This window comes from Marmota marmota, unplaced genomic scaffold, assembly GCF_001458135.2.
Source record: "Marmota marmota marmota unplaced genomic scaffold, marMar, whole genome shotgun sequence".
Taxonomy (NCBI): Eukaryota; Metazoa; Chordata; class Mammalia; order Rodentia; family Sciuridae; genus Marmota; species Marmota marmota.
This window is the reverse complement of record NW_026000000.1, coordinates 8,385,950-8,396,449: the sequence shown is the minus strand read 5'-3', so window position 1 is coordinate 8,396,449 and position 10,500 is coordinate 8,385,950. Positions and strand designations below refer to the sequence as shown.

General features: G+C 36.2%; 1 protein-coding gene across 1 annotated transcript; it reads left to right on the top strand.

Annotated features, from left to right (window-relative positions):
- The first annotated feature begins 7,509 nt into the window (after positions 1 to 7,509).
- On the top strand, positions 7,510 to 9,170 carry LOC107153459 (ZW10 interactor-like). Its single transcript, XM_015498973.2, has one exon. The coding sequence runs from the start codon at positions 7,550 to 7,552 to the stop codon at positions 8,285 to 8,287; it is 738 nt and encodes a 245-aa protein (XP_015354459.1). The 5' UTR covers positions 7,510 to 7,549; the 3' UTR covers positions 8,288 to 9,170.
- Positions 9,171 to 10,500: the final 1,330 nt, after the last annotated feature.

Sequence of the window (10,500 nt, the reverse complement as noted above, 5' to 3'; positions counted from 1 at the left end):
AAATTCTTAAGGAACCACAAAAGACCTTGAATTTTGAGCAAAAGGAACAATGTTGGAAGCCTCATACTATCTAATTTTAAAATACACTACAAAGCTATAGTAATCAAAACAGAATGGTCCTGGCATAAAACCAGACCCACTGACCAATGAAACAGGATGGAGAGCTCAGAGATAAACTCACTCATTTATGGTCAATTGAATTCCAACAAAGTTGCCTTGGTTTATCTTCACTATGAACATCCAATTCGTTCTGACACCATTTGTTGAAAAGTCTTTTGTTTACCATGAATCTCTTTTTAAAACATTTCTTCACCTTCCTTATTGTCAGTAACTGTACTTCATTTCCATTGTAAACCAGCTCCCCCTAATATTCTCATTCTGGTGGAACAAGAGCTTCCCCAAAGTTGAGACTCTTTAGGTAGGACCTCATTTCTAGTGATACCACCACATAAAGGCATTCAGAGTTGAGCTGAAGTTAGAGCTATCTATTCCCACTTCCTCAAAATAAAACCTTGGTGGTAAGACAGATGTGTGGCTGTGCATGGTGATCTCTCAGATCTGCATGGTGTGAATGGTGTGCATGAACTTTACAAGGTCAGATTGAATATGACTACCCCAAGCATCTGGCATAGTGTCAGGTGTATGGTGGTGCTGAGCAGGTGGTGGTGGAGTCAGTGGAGGTATAAATCATGAGCAGCCTTATCCAACACCTTACTGAAGCTCAAATACACAGCAATGTCAGTGTTCTGACACATACCCAAGAGAAATGCAAGAAGCCTAATGGACTTGTCCTTATGTTGTAAACTCCTTCAGAAAAGCATTCTTAGACTTGGTCCTGGTAAGCCATTATGCTGCTTGAAATGGGTTGAATGACCTGAATTTCACTAGATGGCTTATGGTTCTTTGTCTCTTTAATGCTGGGGGTGGGGGGTTCTTTTGCGTTTCATGTCAACACTAGCAAGATGAAATTGTACCTTCCAGCTAAATACTAGAAAAGTATTTTGCCAACCCTCTCTCTTTTCTCCAAGTCCCCCTGGATGTCACCAGCAGTATTTACTTTATCCCCTGCAAGCTCCAGGTGTCCTGTGGAATTGGTTTCCAGTTGTACAGGTGCTGCTGTGCTCCATCTCTGAGGAAGTGTGAACTGCTGGTGGATTCCCACTTCTTCTGTGGTTCATCATAACACTCACTGGGAATGTGGGGAAGGTAAGAAGCTCCAAGGAAGCAGCTTTCTCTCTAGAGTTGTGAAAAATTCTATTTTTATGTAAATAGTCTAATAGTCTTCTTTCTGGCTCCCAAGATGATGTGTAAAATACAGTGTAATAATTAAATGGAAAAGTGTGATTATTTTTTTTAGTACCAGGGATTGAACCCAGGGGTGCTTAACCACTGAGCCACATCCCTAACCATTTTTAATATTTCATTTAGAGACAGGGTCTCACTGAGTTGCTCAACACCTCGCTAATTTGCTGAGGCTTGGTTTGAATTTGCAATCCTCCTGTCTCAGCCTCTGGAGTGGCTGGGATTACCAGCATGCACCACTGCATCCAGCTAGTGTTTGTAATCTTTAAATGAAATAATAGTAACAGCAAACCTGACAGGTTATAAAGCAAAGCATATGGCCTGATTCTAACTTATTAAGAAAAAATAAGCTGGGCGCGGTAGTCATGTCTATAAACCCAGTGACTTGGGACACTAAGGTAGGAGGATTGCAAGTTTAAATCAAGTCTCAGCAACTTAGTGAAGCCCTAAGCAAAGTGAGATTCTTTCTCAAAATAAAAATGGCTGGTTATTGGTTCAATAGTTAAGTGCCCCTGGGTTCAATCTCTGGTTCTGAAAAAAACAAAAACAATAATAAAAAAACAAACAAGAAAAATAATAAGTCCAAAGCAAGGTAAACATGGAAGAAAAGACTAAAATGTTGTTCTAACACATGGCTATTGCTCAGCTGTTAGGATATAAGTAATTTTTATTTTATTTCTTACTCTTTACACACTTGCATACTGAATAAAATTATGTTTTATTTTAAAATTCAGAAAAATTTTGTTTTAAAATCACTAACTTTGTATACTGTCCCAAGTATTCAGTAATATTCCCTTATCTACAATTTAACTTTTTCTGTTTTTAGTTATCTGTATTCAACCATGATCTAAAAATTAAATGGAAAATTTCCAGAAATAAACAATTCACGTTCTAAAGTGCACAGGCATGCACCACCATGCCCAGCTTCACTTATTTTCATCAGGGATATTGGTGTGTAGTTTCCTTTCCTTGACATGTTGTTACTTGGTTTTGGTATCAGGTTGATGCTGGATTCATAGAATAAATTTGAAATTGTTTTCCACTTTCTATTTTATAGGAGAATTTGAAGAATGTTGATATTACTTCTTCTTTGAAGGTCTGATACGATTCAGCTGGGAATCCACCTAGTCCTGGACTTTTCTTAATTGAAAGGTTTTTATTACTGCTTCAATCTCATTACTTATGATAGGTCTGTTTACGTTTTCTATATCCTCTTGGTTCAAGTTTAGTAGGTCATATGTATGTAAAAATCTGTCCATTTCTTCTAGATTTTTCAAATTACTGAATGTAAGTATTCAAAGTAGTCTTTAATGATAATCTGTATTTCAGAGATGTCTGTGGTGACATTTGTTTTTTCATCTCTAACTTTATTAATTCAGATCTCTCCCTCTCTCTTGTTAGTTTGTCTAAAAGTTTATCAATCTCTTTTATCTTTGCAAAGAACCAATTATTTGTTTCATTGATCGTTAGTATTATTTTATACTCTTTTTCAATAATTTATGTTCTTAATTATTTCCTTCCTTGTACTGATTTTGTAATTGATTTATTCTTGCAATGTAGGAGCTTAAGATGCATCACTAATTTGTTCATTTGGTATGTTTTTTAATTTTATTTAGGCATCCAGTGCTGTAGCTTACCGCTTAGAACATCTTCAGAGTGTCCCAGAGATTCTGGTATGTTATGTCTTTGTTCTCATTTGATTCTAGAAATTTTTCAATTTCTCTTTTTTAATTCCTCAATAATACATTCATTGTTCAAAAACGTACTGTTCAATCTTCATGTGTTTATGAAATTTCTATCATTTTTCTTTGTGTAGTTTCTAATTTCACTTCATTTTGATCAAATAAAATGTAAGAAATGTTATGATTTTTAATTCATTCTTTTTATTTATACTCAACATTAGAATTCATTTTGACATAATTATAAAAGCATGGAATATAATTTGTCCTAATTCAATCCCCAGAACCTCCCTTTTTCTCCCCTCCTCCTTCCCCAGTTCAATTCCCTCTACTCTATTGATCTTTCTGCTATTTACTTTCAGTTATTTTTTTTAGTTGGAGAGTTAAGCCCATTTACCTTCAGTGTTATTATATAAAAAATATTTATTCTTTCCTTCCATTTTGATTTATTTTCAAAGTCCTAATTCACATTTCCTTAGTTACACTTCTAATGAGATTCTTCCATTCACTGGCGCTAAAGTTTTTTTTAATAATTTCATTTGCATATAATATTTCTTCCCATATATTCTTTAGTGCTGGCTTAGTAGTGATGAATTCTTTTAGTTTATGCTTATCTTGGAAGATTTTTATTTCTTCTTCAACTCTGAATGACTGCTTTGCAGGATATAGCAATCTTTGTTGACTTTTAACTATTTCTTTCATGATTTAGAATACATTCTTCCAAGCTCTCCTAGCTTTTAGAACCTCTGCTAAGAAATCAAGTGTAATTCTAATTGACTTACCTTGAAACGTGACCTGATGTTTTTCTCTTAAGGTCTTTAAAATTCTATCCTTGTTCTATATGCTACATATATTTATTATAATGTGTCATGGACAGGTTCTTTCTGGTATTGCCTCTTTGAGGTCCTGAACACATTCTGTATATTCATCTCATTCCTAAGCTTTGTAAAATTTTCTGAAATGATTCCACTGAAAAGGTTATTCATGTTCTTAGGTTATATCTTGGATTCTTCTTTGATCCCAATTACTATTAGATTTGGTCTCTTAATGTTTTTCCAGATTTCTTGTATATTCTGATCATCATGCCTTATTTTCTTCTTTATCATTGAGTTTTCAAGTTCATCTACTTTGTTCTCAATTCCTTGTTCTCAATTTCTGTCTTCTACATCATCTAATCTATTGGTGAGACTTTCAAGTAGATTTTTAATTCAATTATTGTGTCTTTAATTTCCAGGATTTCTACTTGGTTCTTTTACAGAATTTCTATCTCTTTATTAAAATGCTCTGCTGGGTGCAGTGGTGCATGCCTATAATCCCTGTGGCTCAGGAGGCTGAGGCCAGAGAATTGTGAGTTCAAAGACAGCCTCAGCAACTTGGTGAGGCCCTAAGCAACTCAGCAAGACCCTGTCTCTAAATAAAATATTTAAAAGGGCTGGAGATGTTCAATCCCTGGTACCAAAAAGATAAATAAGTATAAAATAAAATGAACATAATTTACTGTATTTACTTCACTGTATTTACTTCACTTCCTGTATTTTCTCTCTTTAAATTCATTGATAATTTTAAGCAACAGGTCTTTAAATTTCTTGCCTGGGATTTAATTTTCATTAATATTTGAGGATTCAGTTAATGGGGAATTATAGATTTTTAGAGGCATATTATTGGCCTGTTTCTTCATGTTATGTGAAATTCTGTGCTTGCACATACATTGAGATTGGGTCCTCATCCTACATATATGAAGATCCTTTAGTGAGAAGTTATCTCTTAATAACAAGCCCCAAACTAGATATATGTCTTTGCTTTGACATATCTGATCTGCATAATCAATATGCTAATTTCAACCACTAGTGCCTCCTTGAAAAGAAAGGTGCCATCAGTAACAGTGGTTATTTAAAAGCAGTGTATACTGTGCAAGTTATTATTTCTAATCTCTACAGCTCTATTGACCAAAGAGGAACATGGGTGAGAATTAATTTTGAATACGTCAAGAAGATTGATCATTAATGATAACATCCTAAATTGCACTGAAAGAAAGGACTAAAAGTTGAAAAATAGAAAATTTAAAAAAAAAATAAAGAAATGACCTTTTATCCATCAAGAAACAGCCAGAACAACACTCAACATCCCTTAAAAGGATGGCCTTGTGCCCTGTAACTGTGACTACAGGAAAAAGGTTTAATGAACAAATGATCTATTAGAATTATGCAGTCTGAAAGAGAGGGAAAGTACTATTAAAGAAAAAGGAAAAAGGAAAAATTAAAGGAAAGAGTGAGGGAAAGAAAGGAGTAAGAAGTTAGAACTTCATGTGTAAAGGATGAAGGAGAGTGGAAGGGAATGGAAATGGAAAATAAAGAGGTACTGAGAGAGGATCCAATTAATTGACAGATACCTAAAATTATACTTAAAATTAGGTATAATTTGAAAAAAATGTAAAATGTGAGTAGACAGTAGGAATCAGTTAATATGTAGTTGACATAATATCTGTCCTATAGAAATCTGTTATTTTAAATGTCTTTTGTTTTATTTATTTAGTTTATGTGGTGTTGAGGATCGAACTTAGTGCCTCACACATGTGAGGTAAGTGCTCATCCACGAAGCTACAACCCCAGCCCTTTGGCTTTTGTTATTGTTGCTGATATTTTAAAAATAGAGGCCTTTCTTTCTTTCTGGGAAATTGATTTTAGAATCTGCTAAAAGAAAGTTTGTGTAACACAGGTATCCTGGCAAGTGTTTATTTGTTCTCAGCTCTGACCCGAATGGTGGAACTTGTTAGGAAAGTCCTTGTGCCGACCTCCACCCACTTCTTACCCAACAAACCTTTCTTTCTCAATGCCTCAGTCCATGTGCTGTAGGGGTGGAGGTAAGCACAGGACATGTCAGTCTGCTCTCTGGCCCCTCCGGGTGTTGAGCGGGTACAGCTTACTATCTGATTCTGATCAGCCTCAGATTCCATCCCCTCCTCTGTCTAATCACAGTACATATCCCAAAGTGCAGACCTCCTGACTCAAATGAAATTGCACTTTGCTTTCCTGTATGATAATGGGTACACCAATAATGAATCCACCAATAATGAGGAAGAAGTCAGGAAAACAATTCCATTCACAGTACCCTCAAAAATAAAATAAAATACTTCAGAATAAACCTAACTAAAGAGGTGAAAAACCTCTACAATGAAAATTTTAGCACACTGAAGAAAGAAATTGAAGAAGACAGTAGAAGATGGAAAGATCTCTCATGTTCTTGGGTAGGAAAAATTAATGTTGTTAAAATGGCCACGTTACCAAAAGCAATCTACAGATTCAGTGCAATCCCCAACAAGATACCCATGACATTCTTCACAGAACTAGAAAAAAAAATTCTAAAATTTATATGGAAGAATAAAAACTCCAGAAGAGTCAAAGAAATCTTGAACACAAAGATTAATTCTGGAGGCCTGAGGCATCACAATACCTTATCTCAAATTATACTACAGAGCTATAATAGCAAAAGCAGCATGATATTGATATCAAAATAGACATGAAGACTAATGGAACAGAATAGAAGACACAGAGTCCAACGGACATACTTATAAACATCTGAAACTTGACAAAAATGTCAAAAATATATGTTGGAGAAAAGACAGCCTTTTTAACAAATGGTACTGGCCAAAACTTGATACTCATATGTAGAATAAACTAGAGTCCTATCTCATCCTGCGCAAAAGTGAATCAAAACTTGGTGTTTTAGTCAGCTCTCTTGCTGCTGTGACTAAAGGACCTGATCAGAACAACTGCAGAGGAGGAAAAGTTTATTTGAGGGCTCACAGTTTCAGAGGCCTTAGTCCATTGAAGGCCAGCTCTTTCCTCAGGGATCAAGGTGATGCAGAAGAGTGTGGCAGAGGGAAGCAGCTTACAGAGTGATCAGAAGGCAGAGAGAGACTCCACTTTCCAGATACAAATATATATCCCATATCCAGGCCCTAAATGAACCACTTCCTCCAGCCACAACCCACTTGCCTCCAGTTACCACTCAGTTAATCCCATTAGGGATTAACTCACTGATTAGGTTAAGGCTATAACTCAAACATTTCTCCTCCAAATCTTCTTGCATTATCTCACGCGTGAGCTTTTGGGGGACACTACATCTAAATCATAATAGTTGGGTATTGGACCAGAAACTTTGCAACTGCTGGAAGAAAATAGAGAGTCAACATTCCAGATGTAAGTATTGACTTCCTCAATACAACTCTTAAAAGATCAGGAAATAAAGTGTTTTTTTAAAAAAATGGGATGGCATCAAATTGAAAAAAAAAAACCAACTTCTGTATAACAAAGAAAACAAAAGTGTGAAGAAAGAGTGTACAGAATGGGAGAAAACCTTTGTCAGCTGTTTTTCCAACAGAATATTAATATCCACAATATATAAAGAACTCAAAAAGCTTAACACCAACACACAAACAAGCAAAATCTTCCACAAATATTCCAATCAATAAATGGGCAAATAATCGCCTGCTCCGGCGCGCAGTCCGCGGTAAATCCAAAAGGGAACATAACTGGGCGTAGCGTGGTGCGGCGCGGCCCGGTCCGGTCATGGAGGCTGCAGAGACGCAGGCGGAAGCTGCAGTTTTAGAGGTCCTGGCTGAAGTGGCAGACATTGGGGAACCTGTAGGCTTACAGGAAGAGGCGGAGCTGCCAGCTCGGATCCTGGCTGAGTTTTTGAGCAATTCCCGAAAGAAAGACAAGCTGCTCTGCAGCCAACTTCAGGTAGTATACTTCCTACAGAATTTCCTGGCTCAGGAGGACATTGCCCAGGACCTGGGCCCCTTGGCTTCTGAAGACGTGAGCCGACAGAAGGCAACTGAAGCCAAAGAACAATGGAAAGAGCTGAAGGCTACCTATCAAGAGCATGTAGAGGCCATAAAAAGCACCATGACCCAGGCCCTGCCCCAGATGGAGGAGGTCCAAAGGAAGCGTGTTCAGCTCCAGGAGGCCTTTGAGCAGCTCCAAGCCAAGAAGCAAGCAGTAATGGAGAAATTCAAAGCCGCCCAGAAGCAGCGGAAACTACAACAGGAGAAACATCTGCAGAGTCTGGCAGAAGTCTCTGCAGGGCTGAAGGAACGTCAGAAGGGAATTCAGCAGAAGCTTGAGCAGCTACATCAGGAACTTGGAACCTTGAAAAAGCAGGCAGAATGGGAACAGGATAAACTGCAGAGGCACCAGACCTTCCTTCAGCTCCTGTATACCCTGCAGGGTAAGCAGCTGGTCCCTGAGGCAGAGGCTGAGAGCAGAGCTACCACAGGAGCTACCCTTCCACATGTAACTGCTTAAGGCAGATTGGATTATGAATGCTTGAATACAGCCTGATTTCTGACTGTGACCTAGGTGGGTCAGCCTCTGAAGTCTGTCAATTAAAAGTCCTGGCTATCTCAGTTACCTGTTTGTTCATCTTCACAAGCTGGTAGAAAGAACTACAGATTTTCAAAGGCTAATAACATGATAGGTGTTGGGACAGGTGTGAAATAGATGGTGTAGATGGCCAGGGCCTTGAGTTTTTTGCCGAAATCCACATGAAGCAAATATGCTGAGCTTAATTCAAGGAGACTATTTACACAGGTGGATAAATGGAGGAAGATATTGTTTTTCATTAACCCAAATGTTTGTTGAGTTCCTGTGTTGTGCTAAGGACCCATGATGTGAACTGGAGGAGCTACAGTGATGAGCTCATTTAACCTTTAAGAATGGCCTAATGTTACATTCCTGATACCCCTTTGTGTGTTATCTAATACTTTCCTTGGTTACTCTTCAGATGCTTGTTCATTTTATTACGTTGAAAGATTGGTTTTTATAGTCCAGCATTGAATGTTATGTTTCATTAACTTGTGGTTTCTGGATCATTTCCTTGCTTGTAACTTTGGGTGGAGAATACTACTTTTGTAAATTAAATAATTTACTTTTGTAAATTATTATCAGATAATAACTCTCAATATTTGTTTTCCCAAATAAACACTTAAGATTATAATTTCTTCCTCTAAGTTTTCACAATCATCCAATTCATGCCATTTTTAATTTTCTCTTTTTTTCTTCTTCCTGAATTTCTTTGAATAATAATTTTGAAGTTTTCTGCTATATCTTTGTGGGAAGATAATCTTCATAAATTCTAATTTGGCTAGAGAATGTTACCTGCATAATTAAATTTTAAAACAGAAGCCTCGATTTTTATTTTATTTTTTTAATGTCTGATATGAGAAAAGAATGTTTCTCTTAGAATTGTATGTAGTATTTTCTGTTTGTTAGATTATGTTTGTGTATGTGTGTGTTTGGTTATAATTTTCTATATACTTAGATTTTTGTGGTCTGAGTATTATCTTCTCTGAGAGGTGTGTTCAAGTCTCCAGCTATGATAGTGGCTTTGTTTATTTCTTTTAGTAGTTAAGTTTGCTTATTGTGATTTACAGCTGCTTTGTTAAGGTACATAAATGTTGACATTTATATCTTTAAAAAATAAAATAAAAAATAAATAAATAAATGGGCAAATAAACTAAAAAGATGTTTCTCAAGAGAACAAATACAAATGAAGAATAAATACATGGAAAAAAATGTAAATTATTATCTTTAGCAATCAGGGAAATGCAAATCAAAGATATGCTGAGATTTCATCTTACTCCAGTTAGAATGGTATTCATTAGGCACACAAAAACTAATAAATACTGGCAAGGGTGTGAGGAAAACGGAAGACTTTTTACACTGTTGGCAGGACTATAAATTAATACAACCACTATAGAAATCAGTATGGAAATTCCTCAAAAGACCAGGAATGAAACTGCCATGTGACCTAGTTATTCCACTCCTTGTAATTTATCCAAAATAGCTAAAGTCAGTCTACTATACATGCATACTCATGTTTATAACACAACAATTTATAATATCTAGGTTTTAGAACAAACAAATGAATGGATAAGGAGAATGTGTTTGTCAAGAAAGGAATGGATAAGAAGAACATGGTATGTATATAGAGTGGAGTTTTACTCAGCCATAAAGAACAAAATTAGAGCATTTGCTGGAAAATGGATGTAACTGAAGAGTATTGTATTAAGTGAGATAAGTCAGATTAAAAATGTCAGGGGGTAGTATGCTTTCTTTCATATATGGGCACTAGAGAGAACAAAAGGAACAAAAAAGGACCTTATAAAAATAGAAGTGAGATCAGTATAGAAATGGGAATGGGGGAAGGAGGAGGGAATGGAAAGGGGAGATATGGGGGGAATGAAACACCAACTTATGCTATGGGCATGTATGAGTACATCACAATGAATACCACTATTATGTATAATTGGAATACATATAAAGTGTATATATATATAACACTATAAAGTGTATATGTATATAACACTGTAACACATATAATCAATTTATAAAGAGGACAGAGAAAAATTCTGTCTTAGGTTTTAGTGACTTCAATTCATGATCAGTTAGTCTCATTGCTTTGGGGACTATGCCGAGGTAGCACATCGTGGTGAGGAATGCCTGGGAAAACAAAGCTG

What these genes read in the sequence shown, in the direction of transcription:
- LOC107153459 (XM_015498973.2), top strand. Translation starts at nt 7,550, where the DNA reads ATGGAGGCTGCAGAGACGCAGGCGGAAGCTGCAGTTTTAGAGGTCCTG.